The sequence below is a fragment of the Cheilinus undulatus genome, linkage group 9 (genome assembly GCF_018320785.1).
Source record: "Cheilinus undulatus linkage group 9, ASM1832078v1, whole genome shotgun sequence".
Classification (NCBI taxonomy): domain Eukaryota; kingdom Metazoa; phylum Chordata; class Actinopteri; order Labriformes; family Labridae; genus Cheilinus; species Cheilinus undulatus.
The window spans coordinates 33,499,982-33,523,238 of NC_054873.1; the positions used below are offsets into that span (position 1 = coordinate 33,499,982).

The 23,257-nt window shown below is 40.1% G+C and overlaps 1 protein-coding gene across 4 annotated transcripts in view; it reads left to right on the plus strand.

The window, feature by feature from the left end:
- Nucleotides 1-23,257, plus strand: part of brsk2a (BR serine/threonine kinase 2a) — a 271,523-nt gene that overhangs the window by 196,823 nt on the left and 51,443 nt on the right. For 3 of the 4 annotated variants that reach the window (XM_041796353.1, XM_041796355.1, XM_041796354.1), the window contains exons 5-7: nt 14,153-14,269; nt 22,458-22,491; nt 22,613-22,681. In XM_041796353.1, coding sequence (XP_041652287.1) covers nt 14,153-14,269; nt 22,458-22,491; nt 22,613-22,681 — 220 coding nt within the window. Of the gene's footprint in view, nt 1-13,941; nt 14,036-14,152; nt 14,270-22,457; nt 22,492-22,612; nt 22,682-23,257 lie in introns of those variants that run through there. The other variant, XM_041796356.1, reaches the window with a different exon arrangement.

Genomic DNA, 23,257 nt, shown 5'->3' on the forward strand with positions numbered 1-23,257 from the left:
CTTGTAAATTTATCATGAGGAGGATTATTTGGGAGTGTTGCTGCTCCCTTCACGCCCTCCTTCCAACCTCAATTAGGGGCAAACAGACAGACAGACGCAGCCTTTCTCACCTCCCTTCCATTCCCACTAATGAGATCCCAGCATCCCCTCAATAAAAAAAGCTTTTTTTGCAATCATTTCTTCCATTTCTACTTGTCAGTGCCAGGGACCTACACAGGCCATTAGAAGTGCTCCCTTTTCTGTATGATTCACCGTGCAGAGGGGGGTAAACACATGCTCCTTTTTCCCCTCCTTTTTCTGCACACCTCCTGTTTTTTCATCTCTTCTCATCGCTTCATGCTACATCCGCCCTCCGCCCACGTCCCATCCCCAAATATCTCTCTTGAGCCAGAAGGATGTGAGTCTGGATATGAATGAAAGGGCGTAGAGAGAGTGCTGTTTATGACTCAGTGTTTCCCCCTGCCTGATTCAGATCGCGCTCTGATTTACGTCAAGTTTTTTCTTTTTATGCAGAGGAAGTGAAAAGGACAAAGTGAGGCACACGCGGGAGATGAGGCAAAGATAGGAAAGAGGGGGATAAAAACAGGCTTGGGAAAGGGAATTATCAGTAGAAAATATGTTTTATGAATGCCGAGGTGCTCTGAGAAATCTTCAATGTATGTCAGCACAGATCCAGATTTCTCTCCATCCTCCACGCTAACACATGTCTTGTGTTTGGATGTGATTTAAATCTGCTAATATGAGCGCTGCAAACTTATGGCTCGGACTGAAAAACAGACTAGTTAAAGCAGAGATGAGAGCCGCGCCGACATGTAATGATGACATTTTATTGATCTTGGTGAAATTTCTCTTTCAGATCCTCTGCAGGGAGGTCAAGGTCAGGGCCAGCTGCTCTACTGCAGCTGCTTTGCTTTCATTTGTAAGCTCAAGGTTAGCATAGCAAAGTGGTTTTCTCAAAAATGAAGAATAATATTGTAGATTTTTGCTTCCGTGTTTACCTGTGAGGGAATCCCAACAATACCTTCAGCTGCTTCTTGTCAGCTTTTGACATTCAACAAAACACACATCTGCCGCACTATATAGACTCTCCAGAGAGGTCGATGTGGCAGCCTGCCATCATTGCAAACAGCCAGCAGAGACACAGATTGATTGAGCAGAGGAGAGTGCATTTTCCTTGAACACTTGACAAGCTGCTGGTGCACTTTTAACCTGGCTTTTTCAAGGGTAAAAACAGCTGATTTGAAGGGAAGCTTGCAAATCAGAAAGCAATTTACACATTACATTTTAAAAAACAGCAAAACACCAGGCTAGACTGCTAAAACTCAAACCTGTCAAATGCATTTGCCTTCTATCAAGACAGAAATACCCTATCACATTTCTAGCAAGTCACATTCCCTTAAATGAAACAAAATCTCCTGTATAGACAGCTATTGTTAGTCATTACAAGCACACGGGCCTTATTTTTTTGTATGCCATTTCTTCAAATAAGATGTTTATCTGGGCTTGTCAGATAAAGGTGACTTATCTTAAGTGTTTTGGGATATTTTTTGACAGGAATCTGACTAATACTGTACACCTGATGAGATATGAGTTTTTTCAATGAGCCTGCTTCCTTACACTTGAACTAATAATAAAAATGACAGGAAGCACCAATTTAACCTTCAGCTAAAATATTTCTTTTAATCTGAGCTGCAAAAATGTGTTGTTTTTTTCAGTCTATGAGCTGCAGATAAGCAGTAACATTAGTGACTAGTGGATAGCTCAGTGATTTACATCACTGACTTTGTTACAGGAGATTTGGGCTTTGGATCCTTGACAGGGCACAATGGCTATCCAGTATGGGCTATGGGCTAAGGCCCCTTAAAGTCCCTGTTATCTATTTTTCACTTCAACCAGATGCAGCAGGAGCAAACATCTTACCTGCTGAAGGTGTTTTTTAATCCATATTCCATTCGTCTTTAGTTCTGAATGATTAAAAGAAGAGAGTTGTGGCTTTGTATCTCTCAAAGCAGCAACAGTTAAATCTCTGATTTCTGTTAGCGTCGCAATGCTGATGTTTAGTAAAGTATCTGATGATAGGCACAGTCTATTCCCGCCAAGTCTGTCACAATACAAGCCAGAATAAAATACAGGTTTTTAAAATCATGTTATAGGGACTTTACACTATGAACAGCTGTCCCAAATGTGTGTCACTTTGGACAGAAGCATCTCCTAAATGACATTTTTACTTTGTAATCAAAGTTTAAATCAGCCAGACTTGACATTAAACACATCCCTATATCCATCCCATTCATTTATCCACCCACTTCCATCACCAACATGCAGAGATCGGCTTTCATGGACACGCTAGCAAACCCTCCTCAGACGAAGAAGCACTGTTTCACCAAGACTTCAACAGCCTGTCCTTTCTGTCACCCCTATTCTGTCTGTTTGGTAATGACTCTAGCCTTCACCTTGGTAACAACCCTGCATCTGTGTGTTTAATACAAAGTGACTGTGTGTGTGTGAGGAACAGATAAAGACAATCTGTCACATTAAGTGACTACAAACATCCCACCAAGTAAGGCAGTGGACTCCTAGGGAACCATGTCCCCCAAAGCTCGTCATACATGCTCACAAACACGTCCATGACACTAATGTGCACAGCATAACCGCCACCTACATGTGCACATGCAAACACCTGGTGCTGGAGTCACATTAAACCCACGCAGTGGCGTAATCGTGCACACCATCCATATCCATCTCCTCTGCTCTAACTCGGTTCTCTCCCACTTTCCCTCCAACATCAGCCACAAAATTCCTCTTTTCCAGAGGCTGCAGGATTCACATGCATGTGTCAGTGCCATAATTTGATTAAACCCCATAATCAAATGATGACATTAAAGTATGATACAGACAGCATTAAATTTATCACTCTTTTTGGGTTAGAGATTTGCTCAAATTTTTTAGCAATGCTTTTGGTATTTGATATAGAAAAAGAACATTTTCTTTGCTTAAAATGGCTGGAGAGTGGGGGTGGATTATATGGCCTCAAGATTATATTGATATTTCAGGGAAATTTGTGATAAATTTAAATATGATAATATTGAAAAAACAAAACAGTACTGAACAATGTTTTGTATTGTTGAACCCACACTAGGCTGGAAGATAACATTACAACATTAAAGTTACAGCTGAGAAGTCCATCAGGCTGTCCTCAGCAGATCTTTAAGTGGTGCACTGCCTGCTAACTGCTGCTTTCATTTCCCCGTGACTCTGTACAGCTATGTAATAGCGGTAAATGTATCTATTACCCTGTAAGACCAAAAGGTAAAATGAGTTGTGTTCACTTAAAAATCTGAAATGGCTATTTCAGCTCTATTTTCCTGAGATAATGGAACCCATTTTTAGTTTTAAGTTAATAGTACTTTATCTTCCCAAGTATTTTTGTCATACTCAAATCATTTGACGATCATGCCTTCATCTGTGTAGTTTTCCTAGAATGCCTTTGGGCATTAGACACTTGTGCACCACGAGTGAAGTTACCCTCTCAGTTAGGGAAGTCCTTCCCATGGAGACCAGGTTCAGCATAGAAAGGATGATGTGCTAAACTCTGTAGAAGAGCATTGCTGGGTCGAAGTGCACCTTTCAGTCTGTTACTGTAGTCAATCAAATGAGCTTACTTTAGTGATTGTTCTAAAGTAAAATCCGTGAAAGACATATGGGAACATTGCAGTTGATGAAAAGCTTTTAAATTAAAATTTAACTTGAGTCATACTCAAACAAATTATTTCCAGTACTTAAAAACGTTTATGGAATCAGCTGCGACAAATATTTAGAATATGTTCAACTTGTTCTGTTTTACAGTGCATGATGATTTTAATTGTTCCAGGAATCTCACAGGTTCTGAACTGAACTTACCACAACAGCAGTGCACGGAGTCTGTCATTTGTGTTTGCATCAGAGTAAGTTTGTGTTTTTTAGATCTAAAGGCAGCAGAAGAAAATGGATGGGAGAAGCAGTACTTAGCCAAACACATTTAAAACTCATGTTTCTTAAATGTGACTATCTTGATAAGGGCATTAACCTTAAATGTGTCATGTACTCCTTTGACGTCTACCCACATTTAGCGCTTGGCAGCTATAAATCATTGATTTGGTGATATGACACTTTGGTACCGTGTAGATATTCAGGTATTATCATAAAATAACCAAGCATGCTGAAAAACTATGAAACATTTGAATACTTTTGCAGAAATAAACCTATCAAATGGCAAAGCTTAGGCTCTGCCACTGTCTCTATTTCTTTAGTGGAGTTGTTGTCATAAATATTTTAAGAAGGAAAAGGAGAAGATGCGCCTGCACACTGGCTCAATGCCACAGCAAATTTTATTGAATCATAACATTAACATCAGAGGTCTTCTTCAGGTGATAATTTTAAAAATAAGGGGGTCAAACCCATAGACTGGCATAAACCTGCACACCACCTGTTGGCATTATGATGGGGAGTGTGAAAACATTCAGAATGCACCAAGATGACGTTGTTTTTTTTTTTTTTTTCAAATTAGACATGAGAATATGCAAAGTAAGCATATGTCTACAATAGACTGCCATACAGTCATTTAATACACAAACCATCCAGGGGTCTGTGTATCTGCCCCCTTTTCTTGTTGCTGTTTTTGAACCCTGCAGCTCTGTGATGCATGTAGAACCAGCTCTTTTTAAAATATCCAAATGACTCAGTATCGAGGAAAAAACTACTGCCAATCCTTTGCTTATCCAATATCGATTGTTGTTTTTTTGATGAAGACAAAAGGAAAAGGGTCAAACTCTTCCGCAGTGGCACCAGAAAAGCAGTTTAGCTTAATGAAACGTGGCTAAGTGTAGTTAAAATATGAGCTGAATTTGAATGGAATCTGAACTTTTATACTTCTTTGCCATCTCATCATATTTTGCTATCACATGCTATCTATTTCAGCATATTTGTCATGGTACATCCTTTTGAAGTACTTCCTTGTGTCAGTAGCAGCCCATGTCCTCGTGTCTGTTAGTATCTTTGTTGACATTCATAGCAGTTTCCCCCTGATGTCTGTCTGTGTGTGTGTCTCTCTGCAGGAAGACTATACTTATAGCCTATCACCATTACAGATGATGGCCAATAAAAGGCACAGCATGGGATCTTTTCGTTCTTTCTCTCTTAAAATTTTTTGATATCCCCCTCCCCTGTAGAGTCAGTAAAAGCATTTAAGTGGAACTGGGTGAGAGGATGGAAGATGGTGTTGAGAGGAGGTGGTGTGGAGAAATGGAAAACAGATAGGAGATGAGAAAATTGAATGGTTTTAGGGTGGGGCGGCTGGTCAGATGACGGAAATGAAAATGAAAGTGGCAGTTAAGGGGGTGACAGTGACAGGTTGTTCAGAAAATAGAGATTATATCGAGAATAAAAATACAAAAAGCAGATAGAAGTAGATGAGTATTTACTTTCCAACGCAATCAGCAACTCCTCATTGATATTTCTTGTGCAATCCTGTTGCAGATATGTGTCTTTAATATCAATACCACTCCTCTACTTTTATACTTTGCTGACAGCACATCTGTTTATTCTGCCTCAAAGGTCCACTGCTCATCCCATCGTCCCCACATCAATCTCCTCTGGATTAAGAGCAAACGCTGGGTTGCACACAAAGATTTGGCTCCACGGAGCAAACAGTTTGTTTTTTTTCTGGATCTAGCCATCACTTTAATCCTATTTTTTATAACTACATTACATTACATGCTACAATGCATTATTTCCCAAGAGCTGCTCAAAACCCCAGAGGAATAGATAAGACAGATCCAGATGTTTCCATCACTGAAGAGGAAATACTTTGTATGAAAAGGACAAGTAGCAGTGCTGCTTTCTCTCAATGATTTCCCATTTAAAGGCAAAATAAATGAGAGCATTGATATGTAGAGGCATTCTGTACTTAACTATCCAATTTAACTTCCAGGTTGATTTTCAACTGATGTATAAAGGGAAAACTGTGGCCCTGACCCTTTCTCTACATAGGACAAAGGTCAAGATTTAAAGTAATCCTCACTGTTTAGTATTATTATTACTTGACAAAACATTAAGGGAAGAATTAGAGTATGAGCAAAGGTTAATGATCGATTTATCCCAGGGATGAGTTGGTTATCTCGTCTGGCAGATTGGCATTTGATCTCAGCTCCTGCAGTCATGTCAAAGTGTTCACGATAGGGATACTCTAACTGATTTGCAGCCAGTCATGATCAACCAATATTGATCACAAATACGTGATTGAAAATATCTGAAATGAAACTGGAAGTCACTGATCCTCTCAACTTTGTTATCTGCTACCTCTGCTGTTGTTGCTCAGTCCTCCATTCGAAGCAGCTGTCTTGAAATCTCCCAAACTTTGTTTTGAGTCCCTTAGTCAGTAATATGAATCAGTGTTGACGTAATTCCTGAAATCCTTGCTGACCCTAAACCCTAAACCAGCAGGTTAAAGCCTGTTAGCTCACTTATGTTAGCTGTTAACACTTTTGCTGACAAAGAAAAGGAAATTTGGGTTTTGAAGAGAAGATTGCATAAATAGAATTGTTTGGAAGAAAAATTTGGTTTTCTGAGCATTATTAAATAATTACTGTTCAGAGGCTTACTCCCTCCTATTATTGGCCCATCTTCACTGTTTGGCCTATTGATGTAATATACAGTGCTTAACAAATTTATTAGACCACCCTAACCCTAACCAAAGTAAGATTTATGCCACAGCTGCCCTAAATTAACAGCATTGGTAATTACCAAAATCATTTTTTATGTTTCTGCAATGGTTAATACACCAATATGTAGAAGCTCTTTAACCCAAATGATATTTTTAATGCTAAAATATAATTATTATTGTTATCCATGAATTTTTAAATTTACTGATTTACAAAAAAAACCCTGAAAAAATAGTAAAGCATATTATTATTTCTTGATTAATATTTCAATTATAGTTATTTACTTGCATTCCTGAACAGAAAAATGAGTTTTAGTGGTTGAATGTTATGCTTGATTCATTTCTGACTTCTCAGAGAAGCCCAGTGAGCTGGCTCAAATTTGGGTGAATTCAGTTTGAAATCCCTCATTCCTGTTCAAAATGGTAAAACATGGAGAGCTGACTGAAAATGAAAGAGTCTGCATTAAAGCACTTCATCATGCTGGATGGTCTCTGAGATAAATATGACAGGTGGTCTAGTAAATTTGTTAAGCACTGTATGAATAATCACATTGTGCAATTCAGCTTAGTGGCTCCTGCAGGATGCACAATAGCATTCCAGTGTGTAAATGACACGGGTGGCACCTATATGTTCCCACGTGCACTTACACATCACACAGCGCCCCCGCGAGAGAGTAATGCTTCATGTCCCGCACTGAAATTCAAACATATAGCAAGAAAACTGACCCTTAAAACAACAGACAGCTACTAAATATTGAAAGCAATTCGCTGGGCCTGTTATACAGCTACTCTAGGAATGTGAAGAAAAAGCTATTAAGAGTATAAAATGACACTTTTTACTATGCAGAGTAGAGATGAATTTTGTAGTCTTTAGATGAGGTTGAGCTTCTGCTTGTAGGAGGTAAAAGTTCCCTACAATACTATACGGACTAACTGCTTAGCCCAGGGGTTCTCAAACTTTTTGGGGCCAGGGACCCCTTACAGGAGAGCACATTTTCCAAGGACCCCCACATAACCCTCACGCTGATTAATCATACTGTATGTTAACAGCCATTTGTACTCCTAAAAGCTTTATTTTAAACTCTTCAACCTAAATACAAGCTCTTGTCCAGCTGAGTGTGGCTCCTTACTTTTTGCCATCATTTGAACAGCCAAATAAGAACCCCTCTGTGCTTTTTCTGTGGTCTCTGGCCAATTTATTCCTTACCCTTTTGTCAGAAAAATAAATAAATAAATACATTTTTTTGACCTTAAACTCTGCATGCTTTGTTATCAGATGACGCTTTAGCTTGGCAGCCTTCATGGCTTCACATGAAGACACACAACACATTTTGGTCTTCATTTGCTGTTCTCATCATATTTTCTCAGTTTAGCTGGTTTGGGCCGAGCATCACTTGATGATGTGGACACATTTAAATGTTTACCTATTGTTGCCAACTGGACTTGCACACCAAATGCATCCTGAGCAAAGTAACTGATGCCTGATGACTGGTAGATTTATATGATATGTCACAATCAGTAAATTGGCCCTTCCCAGATGTCATTAGATACTATGAATGCATGCACATTTGATCTGTAGCATTACAGCTGGTCTGGTTAACATTTTAACGTCTCTTAGGTCTGGCTCCAGTTGGTTCTTGGGCAGAATGAAAACACAACATTTTTGCAGGTTTTAGTGTTGCTAAAGACACCAGCATTAATGTCTTAGTCCAATGGGTCCACCAACTATGTTAATAGTACAAAAATAAAGGCTTATACCATTTTAAGAGGGGGGTGAGCATTTTTAAACAGGCAGTAATAAGTGTACTGTTTTGTTATTTCCATGAATAATAATAAGTATTTAGGTGTAAAATAAAATATAACCATTGCTTAAATATGGATTAACTGGGCCCTTCCATAGCCCTGGGCCCCAGAAAGCTTTACATTATTCCCCCCTTATGGGCAGCCTTGTGACATAGCGTAAAAGAGCTCTGAAAGGACACATTTATTATAGCTTTATGAAAATACAGTAGTGTAAGTACCACAGATTGTGTACTATTAAACACAGTTAAACTGAGTGTTAAGTAAACTAGAAATGAGCCAATTTAGTGAAGCAGCTAAGGTTAACTCACCCAGATGTGAAAACCATTGCTGACTCCAAAGAATCCTCGTCTTTTGAAAATGTTTCAATGGAACGTTTTATTTTTTGTGTAACTGCTCCTTGCTCATACTTGACCTTGCAGTGCATCTATGATCATTGAATAAGAAATGTTCCGGGTATGGTACATATGATTTTAACTCTTTCAAACCACTTAAACTTCTTCTATTTTGACCCAAAAAAGGATATGATGTTGTCACTTATTACTTGCTTAAGTGTAATGCAAAAAAGGCCAATGACAGAGAGGAAGAAGGAAGTATAACTTCAGAATTTCTTTTATCTTTCCTCTCACAACACAATTAACCCAACTGGTTAATGAACAACTTTGCCTACTACATCTAAATCAGCAGTCAGAATATCGTCCTCTTTTGCTAATGCGATAGAAGATTAGCCTAGAGCATTTCTTCAAACAAAAGAGTTTGGTTTAATTGGGTCAACCAAAGCCTAAAAAAGTTTGGGTAAAAATGGAAAGATGGGAGAGGAGGAGTGCTAAGGGCTAAATGGCTGAGTTTCAGCACGAGATGATGGTTAAAACCCCCACAACAGCCAACAATTATAGCACCAGGATAGCCTTACTGCTTCATGAAAATGCCAAAACAGGTGTCCCTTTTTTTCCAAGCGTGTTAAAAAGCCACCATTAGTGTTCGTTTCAGTTGCTCTAATTAGCGTCACTTATCTTTGTACGATAACACAAGCTTAACAAGAGGCAATATTAAACAGGGTGTATGTCAAATGTGACACAATGGGAAAACTTTATTTTCCCTAAGCTGGGGAATTCACTTAGAAAGCTGCTCATGACTATAAACATGTCTGGGATATAACAGAGATGTGAGCCCCGAGAGGAAAGACCCATTACAACCCGGTGTAAAACAGAACATATCAGCATGGTGCTCACAAATGATCATAGGCAATTAAGAGCATGGTGTTAGATTGCAAGAATCATGTCTAACAGCCCCACTGGGGTGTAAACCTTGCTCAGACAGCATGAAGACACGCACATGTGCACTGTAAATTATACTGAACTGCATTGAAGGAGATCAGTGCATGTTGATCTGGGAGGTCTGCACAACAAATCAAGGTCAAAATGTGTAATATATTACAATATATGCTAACATGATGGATGACCAGCTAAGCCCTGAGGGGCCAGACTGTATATCTGTACATGCTATTTACTTAATTCTGGTATGATAGCAAGTCATTTCAGCTATTTTCTTAAGATCTCAACTAATATTTCTCATTATCTCATTAAAACACAGCTGGTTTCCCATTATAACGGATTAATTTATCTCTTTATCTAGCAACAACAAAGCTTGTTTTCTTGTAATGATAATATAATAGTGTTAGGATTTAATAATATGATTTTCTAATGACCTAGAAAACAAAGCAATAATTGGTCTCTGTGATAGGCCAGACCTTGATGTGCCATAGGTTAAGCCTCTTTCTATGTTTGTGGGGATACAAAAGTCTAGATGCTGACAAAACAACCAGAAACTACTCACTGTCACATAAAAATGATGTACATCCACTGAGTGCTTATGTCCGTAGATTTTGCCTTTTACTGTTCTTTAGTTTTTGCCCAAGGGGAAAAAAAATCATGCTTTGCAGCAAACACCTGTGCAAAATAATATGCATTTAAAGTATTTTATAAGACAGGCACCCCTTAGACTTCCCTGCAGGCTAGCAGTGCCTAACTTCTTCATTTCCTGGGGGAAAAAAACTCTCCAATATTCAAGCTCATTGCAGCTGTTCAATCCATTTTGCAGCTTCTCCTCCTGTATGACATATGAGTGCAGCACAGAGATATCCCTGTTGCAGGGCCTGCTGCGGTGTGAGCGAGATTACAGTGGCAAAGTGCAGCCTAATGTGTCAGAGAGGCAGTTTAATGTTCTATTACAGATACCAGGGTCCTGACAACCAATAAAGCATCCAGATGCAATTTGTCCCCCTGATGCTGTCGGAGGATAAATATGCTGTTGCCTTCTTTTTGTAGAGGAAGAGTCTCTGGAGATTTGGGTCTTTTAACGTTTAATAAGCCTGTGATTTCACAATGTTTACTCCAGGTCTGTAAGTTGTTTAAGTAATCATTAGGTGAGTATTTTTGCACAACAGACTTACTGTTCAAGAGTACTTTTACTTATGATTTCATCTGTTTGCATCTGGAAGTTATCTATAGTACATTGACAGCACACCTGCTCATAGAAATGGCTATATGAAAACATAAATTAGTGCAAATGAAAACACACTTGGAGTTTGCATAACTCCATGTGAAAGCAAAGAGGGCTTTGATTTATTTTGCAATGAGGAGAGGCTTCAGTGTTGCCACTCTGCCATAAGCCCAGATTGTTGGAGGGCTACAATGATGTTTGTCCTCCAGGAATGTCATCGTATCTCCACACAGGATCTCTGGAGCTCAGTCAGAGTGACCATTGGGTTCTTGGTCACTTCTCTTACTAATGCCTGTCTCTCCTGATTGCTCATTTTGGCCAAGCAACCAGCTCTTGGAAGAGTCCTGGTTGTGCCAAACTTCAGTTTGAGAATCATGTTGGCCACTGTGCCTTTGGGAACTTTCAGTGCATCAGAAATTATTATGTAGCCTTCCCCAGATCTGTGCCTAGCAACAACCCTGTTTCTGAGTTCTGCAGGCAGATCCTTTGACCACATGGCTTGTTTCTGCTCTGATATACACTGTCAGCCATGAGGCCTTCTATAGAGAGGTGGGCGGCTCTCCAAATCATGTCCAATCAATTTGATTTGACACAGATGGACTCCAGTTAAGATGGAGAAACAAATCGGCAAAGATCCAGAGAGATGTGAGGAACATTAGTTAAAATTCAAGTGTTGTCGCAAAAGGTCTGAATACTTTTATCAATGTAATATTTGTTTGTTGTTTGTTTATTTTTTTTTTTTAATTTTCAAGAAAATTAAAAATTCTGTATTCACTTGGTAATCATAGGGTCCTGAGTGTAGGTTAATAAGAAAATAAAAAAATTATTGACCGTAGCATCAGGCTGCAACATACAAAATTGAAAAAAGTGAAGGGGTCCATATACAGTTAGTGCTTTAAAGGTATCATCGAATAACTCTTTGATCACTGGTTCTTCTGATGGTTTGCTTTTATTTACAAATCGTCCTTGAAACTGTTAAGCAAAATGAGAAAGCTGAATTTGCACCCAAAATACAATGCTCAGATAGATTCCATTATTCTTGTCAGGAAAAAAGGCCAGGGGAAAGTGGTACATACTGCATACTTACTATCAGAGACATACAGTATGCGTTTGCCAAATATAGAGAATTTTTACTTAACAGATTTAAGGCACCATTGATTTTGAATCTAAGACACAGACATCCTCTGCATTAACTACAAATTATCAGAAACCCCCAGAGGAGATAATCCCATAGGAATTGAGTTAAAGAGACACTCCTTGCACTGAGCTAAGAGCTAGCCTCTTAGCTCAGTGCAAGATTCCTCCAGAATCTTGTATCCCTTCATCTGGATAGATGACACTGGAATCTAGGAGGTCTGCAGAACTATTTGTGATATTGACCACTTCCACACCAGGTAAATCAGTTAAACTGTGGTAAAACTCACTTTTTTGCAAAGTGTATGTATCATATTCAAAGGATGTAGAAATATCCTGATGATAACTACAGTGTATAGGTCCATTTAGAACTGCAAAGTACTGTTTATCCTACATTCCCATTCATTCTTAATGGCTAACAACAGACAGCCATTAAAAATGAGACAACAGACATTCAAGATAACGTGATTGCAAACAACCCATACACAATTTTAAGCTTCACAATAGCAAACAGAAGGGAGAACATGCGAACTCTTGTGTGCAACATGTGCATCACACTGCACATGTAGGTTGTGCATACATTAATCTGGGTTAAGAAATCCATTTTTATGGTTCTATGAATCAAAGTGGGTTAGTGCATTTCCTTGGTATTTGTCATAATAGCAGCTTGATATGGATTCAGCCTCTTGCAGACTATGAAAAACACTTAAAGGGCAGTATCCAACCCACAGTCAGCAAGCTCAATATTCCTGCTTTACTTGCGCAGTGGATTAGAGGAAGATTCCTGTGTGATGCCCAGCACTACCACAGTCTCCCACTGGTGGCCCCTGAGCCGTTCTCTAAATGTTTGTTCCTTCCTCCTGTGCTTTGACAGTCTAAGTTAAAAGACTAACTCTCAGGCTACTGACATCCCTGCCAAATGATGGTTGTGTGAATTGACAAAAGGTTTTTTTTTTAAGCCTGGGGAGGACTGTTTTAGATGCTATCTGTGTTTTATTTCAATTATAGCAGGGATCACAGAGCCTGCCAATGTGATAGCAAACCAGTTGACAGCTAATCCCTCAGGACAGAAAACGAGTTGTACAGCAGCTGATGTCATCTAAGGTTAAACGTCCATTGTGATGAGGCACTCTTCAAAGGCAGACGAATGCAGCTATTGTTCCTCTCCCCTTTCTATCATTAGTCTAAAGAGAAGATGAAAGTCTGGTTCATGACATCCCGACAGGCCCGTGGCTCTATAACTCTGGCCCTGATTAAAAAGCATGGAGGGAGGTAAGAAAGTACAACTATAAGAATGTAGGAATGGATAGGGTGCGTAAGCAGGCAAATACGTGTGTGATGTCTATGCTGCATCCTTCAAAAGAACATCACAGTCTGATGCAACACAGCCCTCGACCCTGAGATGTTAAAGAGGTGTTAAATGCATGCTAAAATGCTAACGTTTTACTTTTGAACAGTCACTCATCAAAATTGAGATTTTAACCTCTGACACAGCAACAGAAAACCCTACGTGAGAGATCCTCCTCTCAACAGCTGCTTTTAAGGAAGGAGACGATGTCCGCTGGATATTCTCCCCCTCGCTGTGTTTAGCACTAATGAATGACATCTAATGAACACCTCTGCGCCTGGCTCCCCTCCACACCCACTTTTTACTCAGCCTGTTAGCTGGTGGCTGTCTGGCAGATGAGAGGCAGGGGAGGGAAACAGAAGGAGAAAAGGACACAGCGGGGGGCTGTCACACCTCGTCCCGGTACCGACGCTGAGGTGGGAGCTCCTTTAGTTTCAGCATGAACAGATCAAAGAAGGGGGGTGTAGCAGGGAGGAGGAGGGCACTGGGTAACAGGTTAAGATGCTGTGTTATTCACTCGAAGGCACGATTGTGGGCTGGAGCTTGATCCACAGGTGTTTGGAAGACATTCCTGCACATCTTTCCTTCTCTTTGCATCACATAACTTTTGATGAGCTCTGTTGTGTGTCAGGAATACTTTTATTTATTTATTTTCTGTGTCTTTCTCTCAGCCACAGGGATCTGAAGCCAGAGAACCTGTTGCTAGATGAAAAGAACAACATCAGGATAGCAGACTTTGGCATGGCCTCCCTTCAGGTCGGAGACAGTCTACTGGAAACCAGCTGTGGGTAAGTCGTATAGAAAACATCTTGATGCATGCTTGGAAATGCTAAATCTGACTAACATCTTCAGGTGTGTTTTAGAGGATTCAAAGAATGCCCTGAAGGCATAAGCAGGTGGTAGTCAAAGGGCACTCAGAGTTGACGGTGTGGAACAGAGAGAAACACGGAGAAAAGTGGACATGCAATAGTGAATAATGAGTGGAGCTATCAATCCCTCTGCAAGGTGCCACGTTTCTCAAAGCCAACGTTATCGTGTGGAGTTGATCGCGATCGGTGCTTCTCACAGAGATTGCTGTCTGGCTGTGAGCAGAGGCCAGGGCCACGGCCACACATTACAGAACTCCGTCTCCTCTTATATGAGGCTGCTGGGTTTTATGAGCCGGCAGTCACGACCACGTCAGGCCCATCAATCCCACAACAAGCGTAATGAATCTGCTTGAAGGAAAAGTCACTTTCAAAGTCTTTCGAGTGTGGTCGTTCATACTGTGGAAGTGTTTTTTATTTAACCCTGAAGTGTAGTGAAGGGTGTGCAGGTCGCATCCATCAATAAAAGAAGCAGCACAGTTGATGATGGCTTGCTTTTAAGAGCTAGGTTCATATAGTCTTGGATTAGAAAGATTTCACTGGTGCTTAAAAAAATGGTTTTCAAAAGGGTGTAATGTCAACGTTAGCTGAAATTCACACTGGAAATATGATGTTTACTTCAAATAATGGATAAAAATAAAGCAGATCTAACTGATTTCCCTTTCTGATATTGATGACTGACAAGCAGAAATGAGCTTCAGACCCCCAAAATTTTCATAGAGAGAATTTTCTTACAAATTTGAGATAAACACTAAAGTTTATCAAAATTTGAATTAAGGGGCATTTCAAAATGTTTTACTCTGCGATATACAGTATATTACATTTTTATTAATTAGAAAGGAAACCATACTGGATGAATGCAACCTCCTTTTATATACAACAACCACTTTTTGTAGTTTCAATATTTTATTGATGCTTATGTAACAAAAACAAAGTATGATATTTTTAGCAGCACCACACATTTGAGTGATATGTATAACCCCCCCTCCCAACCCTGCCTGTCCACACTCACCCTAAATCCCACTGGAAGAAAATAAATAAAAACTTTAGTAAATGAATGAATAAATTAAACATAAATAAATAAGTGGGTATAAAGGAAAAATGTTTCCACCTTAAAATCAGTTATTGTGCAGGCTAATAAAATTTTCAATTAATCAATTTTTTTGTCATTCTTGGGTCTTTCAGTCATTTTTGTTTTACAATCTGGACCCCTTTATACTGTCATAACACGTGTTGCTCGTTATTGCAGTACTTAAATGTCATCAACCATTTCTCTGAAAGTTCAAAGTCACATTAAGTCTACATGATCAGCCCTTTAGGTGTCACTTCATATTAAAGAAATACTTAGTTGCTGCTGACAGCAGGAATATACTCACCTAATATCTGCCTTGCGTAAATGTCTGCCTCCAGTGTCATGTTGGTGTATCTGTGACGGCAGTAGCATCACCTGAACATACTTGCAGGGTCACTTGTCAGTGAGTGATGGCTATATCACACACTTTTATTGTAGATTAGTTGAGGAAGTTTGAAAAATTGTTCCTTTGCTTTCCACCAAACAACACAGGAGGTGCTTTAGAGTCACAGGACTGATATTGCTTGTCCTAAAATATGACTATTGGGCATGCATACATTGCAGTCTTTACTGAAAAACTATATATTGTTCAGACTTAGTCCTCTCAGCCTGACATTGTCATATACGACAGGAAGTAACACAGGCTATTAAAAGTTAAATAACTTTTGAACTATAGTGTGTAGCCTCTTACTTTTTCTTTCTCTTGAACCTCGCCATTGTGCCTTTGCAGTGACACTGTCTATGCTGTTGAATTCCTTATGGAAGCTTTTTTAGCAAGCCTGGAATTCAGGTGACTTTTTTGAGGCTTTAGATATCCACACCAGAAATTCTTGCATTGAATGTCTTTTTATCCAATTTGTAATCAATTTTCTATCATTTCTGCCACTATCAGGTAATGCTTAATGTAATATTAAGACAAATGAATAAGAATAAATAACCAAGGTGTGCAATCTTGAAAAAATGCCAGATCCAGTTATAAGTAGCCCTTTACATCGGTAGAAATGTCTTTCAATCATCATGTGATAAAGGGTATATTCTCTCTATGGCTTGCATGACACTGCATGCTGGGCTTTGAGCAAGAGCGACTATGTGACATCTGTCCCAAGCACAGATCTGATTCTGTCCAGATTATACATTCAAATCTGCAGCGGCTGAAATTACACACTCACATAGACAAAATCCCACAACACACATGTGCACACATCATAGGCAAAGCTTAGCTCATCTGTGACCTCCTCCACCCTTTGTCCCCTGCTTGTTTGGTTGTTTCTCTGTCTGCCTCTGACTCCCTCTCTGTTTCTCCCTCACATGCACGTTGAAGTCTGTGCACACGCTCTGACACAGCAGCCAAAAGTGTTGCATAATTTTTTGCAGCAGTAGCACAGAGCCTAAGCTCTCATGACTCATCGGTACAGATCAGGAAAACTGAAGGCAGTGTGCACTGCTCTCTGCATGTAAAATGTACACAATTTAGTCATTTTTCAGGCATGATGACTACGCTGGAGTGTTTCCTCTTCCTAGAAAGGCCGCAGAACTGGACAGCTCTTACTCAGCTTTTTGCTGTATGCTGTAAACAAACTGTAGCTATATTTGTTTGCATTCTGCAGAAGCTCTGACCCCCATAGGTACTGTGCATCTACTTAGACCCTAGCAAACATTTGGTAAGAGCACTTGTGGAAAAACAGACTTCTGCATAGACACATAGACACTCAGTCTCACAGCCAACCAAAGTAGATCTGTTTTCGTTCCGCTCAGCTCCATCAGCACCCTCTTCTCTGCTTGTGTGCCGCTCATGTTTGGGTGTCTACATTCTGTTGCCCCATACACACAAATGGGTCATGTGTGGTTATTGATTATTTATGCTCTTCCAACTGTCCCATCTCTAAGTGCAGATATGACAGTTTTTAATTAAACACATTTATCTGGCCCCCTCTCACCATGCAGCAGTCTGACACAAATGTATTCCATTTGCCACGGGTAATGGAGCTGAGTGAAGATGAGACTGGCCCCAGGTAGAGCAGGGTGGGGTGGGGGGTGGGGGCTCTGAGCACAAACATAAATACATGCACACGTATAGATGAGCAGAGGCATTGATGAGAACATACCAACTCTCTCTGTCAGTAAAAGCCCAGCTGTGGCTCCTTCAGTGCTGGATTTTTTGTTTAAATCAGCATCTCTGATTGATGACAGAAAATTATCTCCTATGTAATGATGAGCTGCACAAACTTGCTGTAGACTCAAGCAGCAACCTCCTGTCCTGAAAAATGAAGCCAATGTGGAAATGCAAAAAATTACAATACAGCAAGTGTCCGCTTGAGGCTGGCTGCAGGAACACCGGAAGTCCCATCTGAACACCTGTTTAAAATCTGGGTTTTACACTAGAAATAAACTGGTTTACAGCCTCGTTCAGAAAACCAAACATGTCTCATTAGCTCATGTCTTCATGTGCTCTCACTGTATGGGGGGTGAATTTTTTTGTATCACAATACGTTTGATTGACAGATAGCTTCACATGCAGAAGCTACGTTTCTGTCAACCAGAATGCTAGTGAGCTAGCTGACAGGAAGTCGAGCTTAGGGGGCGGGCCATTAGGTTGATCCAAAGTGCGGTTAAGACTGCAATTTCAATATAGAGCCTGCTGCGGACTGGCTTCAAAAGCTGTTTGAGTCCGCCTATTGTAAGCAGATGGCTGACGTCACACAGGGTTTGTCCAATTCTTTCTACAGTCTTTGTGTATCAACGTTTGATATTTACGATTTTGGGTCTGGAAGGTTAGTTACCAGCAGGGTTTAGTTGTACCAAGCTTTTCTTGGTAGAAGATATTGTTGCACTTTGGGATGACCTTGCAATGAGTTTTATCCACCAACAAGCTCCACTGCTTATAACCTACAGCAGCATTTAGGTACTACTGGAGCTGCACATGCCTGCTACCTCATTCTGTCCTGTTGCTGTGATTGGTCCATAATGAATGTTACAGAACTTTTGGCCAACCATCTTCCAAGATTCTTTTGAAAAGTCCTGCCCTTCCCAAACACTTTGTATGAAAGGTTTCCCAAATGAATGTAAAATATACCCTATGGATATATGAAACAGTCTGTCTGGTGTCAGGTTACCTTAATGAATGTGACTAATAGAACATTAGGCCAATCACCCACGTGGTATTTTTATGAAAGGATCTTCCCTCTCAGCCACCATGTGTGGACTCTTGCCCAAATGGATATGAAATTCATCCCAGGCAATAGATATATTAAACAATCTATTTGGATTGTCAGGTTAAGTTATGGTTGATATCAGTGTATTATAATCTTTTTCTTAATGAGTAGATGAATTGTGACCATATCCATGACAAGAGAAGATTATTTTTGGTGTCAGGGTATGTAGGGAAAAAGAGTGGGAGGTGACATGCATTGAACACTACAGAGTATGATCTACCAATGGAGCTGAACTGGCTACCCCATCTGAATTATTACATTAGAATTATATCATTGCACAGACTTGTTTGATGTCGATAAACATCTTATTAATGCCTAAAATAATCTCTATAATTTCTCTTCTAGAAACTTGTGATTTACACTGTCTGCTATTAACAAACTCTGTTCTTACTTGCTTTGCCATGTCCTCGGCTCTGATCGTTCCGCTTGTGTATTATCTGTGGTATTAGGGCAGAGAGAGTAAATGTGCAAATAGCAAATAGCAACATAAAGACTGATGTTGTGTCACCCAACGCACAACTGTTCTTTAATAGAGAGCATATTTCACTGCGGTCAGAGGAAAGTGGCTCTTCAAGCTTTCTATTTATCTTCAGTGTCTTCGTAGTCTATAATCTCAACTTGTGGTCCGTGCAGCAAGGGGTTTTTATTATGATATCCATGTCATGATGGATGGACTCTTGTTTCTGTGGCTGGAATTTTAATATGGTGAATTTGGATATATGTGAACTGACTTGATTTAACATTAATTTTGTAAATAAATGCATTCTTAGTACAGTAGACATAAGATGATATAAGAGGACATAGTATTTGGAGAAAATAATCTGCACAAATGTGTTTCAGAGTAGAGAATGACTTGAATAATATAAGGTAGCTGAGTGGTTTGTTGTTCTAATACTGATAAATAATTCCTGTTTTGAGTCTGTATGCCACCTAAAGCCCCTGCACATAATTAGTTTCTATCCTCACTGGTCTCAGTCGGGGCTCAGTTGTTGTGGCACTTGTGAATCATAACTAGTGCAAATCTCAGGCTTGTTTTTTATTTTCATTTTATGCTCATCTGCATAATGCACTCTGACACTCGCAATCAGGAAGGCCCTATTTGCATAGGCTCGTGTTTGAACTCCCCCATTGACACGGCGGCAGTGTTTGTTATCGGCCGGTGTTTTGACAGCCAGCGGAAGCCGTGCCGTCAGGGCTTGTGTTCATGAGTACACAAGACAACAGCGGAGCTAATGGGCGCCATGTTTACTGACTTCAGATAGTCTCTCATTAGAGCCAAATATCTTGTATTAGATAAGACTGAGTGGAACAAGGAGGTGGAGAGCATATCATGGAGGCATTGAGGAGACAGGTGTTTGAATCTGATTAGTAGCGACATGCAGACATGTTGGACATGAACAGAACCTTGCCTGCATTAAAGGAACTAGACAGGTCCCTGAGCCTTTCACTACAACTACAACTAAAATCATGGTGATGCCTTCATATTCCACTGTAACTTTGGCTGCTTCTAATATTGTCACTTTATGGCCACCGTATGTTCTGAGCTTAGTCCTACACTGAGCAAGCATGCGTTTTTGGCTCTCACGAATAACTTTTAAAATGCCCTCCTTGACATTATAGTGTATCCACAGCCTGCGTCTACTTCAAATGTAACATTTTTCCCTTTACTTTTTGCTCTTTTCTGATTGGTTCTTCTCTAGGAATGACTATCTCATTATTTAGATTGTACATTGTCATGTCAAAACCCAGCTTATGTAGTGCTAACTATTTTTACACACTGACGCCGAAACTTTTGTCCATCATTATTTTTTCCAAACAGGTTTGATTTTTTTTGCTTTTATTCACATCAGGCCAAGTCATTTAGATGGGTGATGGAGGATTCAGATCAGTGCCTGCTGCTTCCTTCTCTCTCCCTCCCTCATGATGAACCCTCACCATGATTTGTCCGTGTATTATGTGGATATCAACCATAGTATAGGTATAACAGATAAAGGCAGAAGTTTGTACACACAGCCACATAACAGAGATGGAAAAGATAAGTTGCTCTCCATCTCTCCAACCTGGCACAGCACTGAGCAGGTGCTGTATGGAGCTCTCTGATAGGTTGGATGGAGCCAGTGTGTTTTTAAAGGAGTGACAGAGCAACACGCTCACAGTATGAAACAATTGGCCACATTACGAATTTGGTAACTTGGTAACTTGGCCAGATGGATGTGTGAAACACATCCATCTGGAAAAACCTTCCATAGACAGCGTTTGGGAAAGGGCAGAGCCTTTGAAAATCAACTCAGAAGGTGATTGGGTGAATGTTCTGTCTGTCACTTCTTTACGAGGCAATCAGAGCAACAAAACGTGATGTAGCCGTAACCGAGGTTTGCCACTACAGTGGAGTAAACTCCATAGAACATCATGCAAATCAAGGCGATTGTAGACACGTCAATACACGACTTTTGTAGTTTTTTAGAAGAAAACAACTCAATGCTGTTCTTTGTTCTTCTCTGAGTGAAGAAATGTTGTCAAGTTCCGATAAAGCTTATGCTTGAGCAGCATCTGCTCCAATCTCTTCCGCCATAATTGCACAGGCCTCTTCTCACTGCTTGCATACGTCACGACTGTGCCGCGCCCGAAAATACTGCCCCTCGATGCTGATTGGTGACCTTTGTATTGACCTTTTTATGACCTTTTTATGTGTCCCACTTTACCACAGTTGTGACTTTCTTCTTTGGAAAACCTGCAGTCTTTGTCCAGGTGGTTTTCTCCACCGCATCTGTAACATTTTCTAATGTCCTGCTGGGGCGGCTGTGTGCTGCATAAGTTGCTTATGCAAACTTGAGTGCTTTTTCAATAGTCAGACTGTCCTCCAACAGCAGCCTCTGAAACCTGTCTTAATTAATGCCACTGATCAAGCGATCTCTAAACATCATTGTCAACAAATCACCGAAGTCACGGTCTTGCGCCAGCTTTCTCAGTTCTGCCACATAATCACCCATACTTTGCATTTTACTCTAGTGCCCTCTCTTGGCACTAAGATGCAATAACATTCTACAGTCACTTCATAACCCTTGAATTATGACATTTTTAGGATTTAATTAAAAATATGTACATATTTATGATTTTTTTTTATGGCACTATTTTTGAACCGGTACACCCAAGAAATCTTCTGAGAGATATCGAGGACAACTGGAGTAACATTGTGGCATGCTGTTCCACACAAATAGACAAACAGATAGATGTGCTGCCAATTATAGCAGTAAGGTGAAGACACGTCCTGTAAACCAGAGGTTATTTGATATGAGATTCTCCACAATAAGTTCTGTTTCCTTCTAGTTAAAGGAACTAAATGTGGAAAAGTGCAGTGGGTGTTCCTTTTTAAATGCACAGAATTACAAGTCGCTCTATAGCGGCTCCCCTCATCCGTAGCATTGGTTCATGGAGCAGAGTGTTGCGAAGTAGCTCCATAAATCTTCATACAATATTGATGTGTCAATCTAGTCATTGGGTTTACTGTCAGCTCATCCAGGTGCTGTAAAGATTAGTGGGTCTGCTCACAGTCTGCTGTGAGAGGATGCCCTTGAGTGAGCAGACAGGAGGGCATCCAGACACCCTCAGGATGTTAAAAAATCCCCAAGCACGTCTTGATCTACACTCACTAGAGACATAAATCGTCTGCCTGAAAGATTTTCATACACTGGGCATCCTTTCTTTTTCTTAATTTTATAACCATAATGTAACATGTTTTGTTTTACTTTGTTTTACTGCAGCGCAAAGAAGTCCTGAAATAACCCAGACTTTCCTTTCTCATCAAATTCTTTATGTTTCCCCACAGATCTCCACATTACGCCTGCCCAGAGGTCATCAGGGTAAGCCATTTTTCACTGATTCATAATATTTGTTTTCGCTCCACCAGCCTCTTTTTTTATGGTCCTTTATCTAATTTTAACCAACCCTAACTTACTAAGAAACACCCACTCTTTTCCTCAGGGGGAGAAATATGACGGGAGGAAAGCAGACGTCTGGAGCTGTGGGGTCATTCTGTTTGCCCTGTTGGTGGTGAGTGTCCGCTTGTTCTTCACTAACTGACACTGATTGGACTGACACACAGTTTAAAATTGTCCAGAGAAATATGGCGTAACACGATTTAACCACAAAGTGTTTTCTTCCCTTTGTAGCCAGCAGTGTGGTTAGCCTTTGTAACAGATGTAATGGATCAAAAGAGGCAGGGAAATGACATTTTTTTGCACTTTTTCACTCTATTTTGACTTTTGTGCAATGAGAAGAGCCTCAAATAAACCCAGGTATCAGGAAGTTAAATTATTACTTTGGCCTTTTAAAATAAAGACCCTAGAGCTGATATTCTTACGCAATCAAAGATCAGAGAAAAGAAGCATCTTTTTTATTCATTATCCTGTATCCACACAAGGCTGTATCCATAATCAGCTCTATTCTCCTGCTACATTATGTCTGTGTTTCCCCAACCATGCAACCCTGAAGCTTTGTTTCATCAACAGCTGTACTGTAGTTCCTACACACTCCTGCTCCATGAATAATTCATCCAGCTAAACTGAAAGAAGAGAGCCCAAAATAAATAACAACGCTGACAGGGTGCCTTTTGGCCACAGGCCTTGT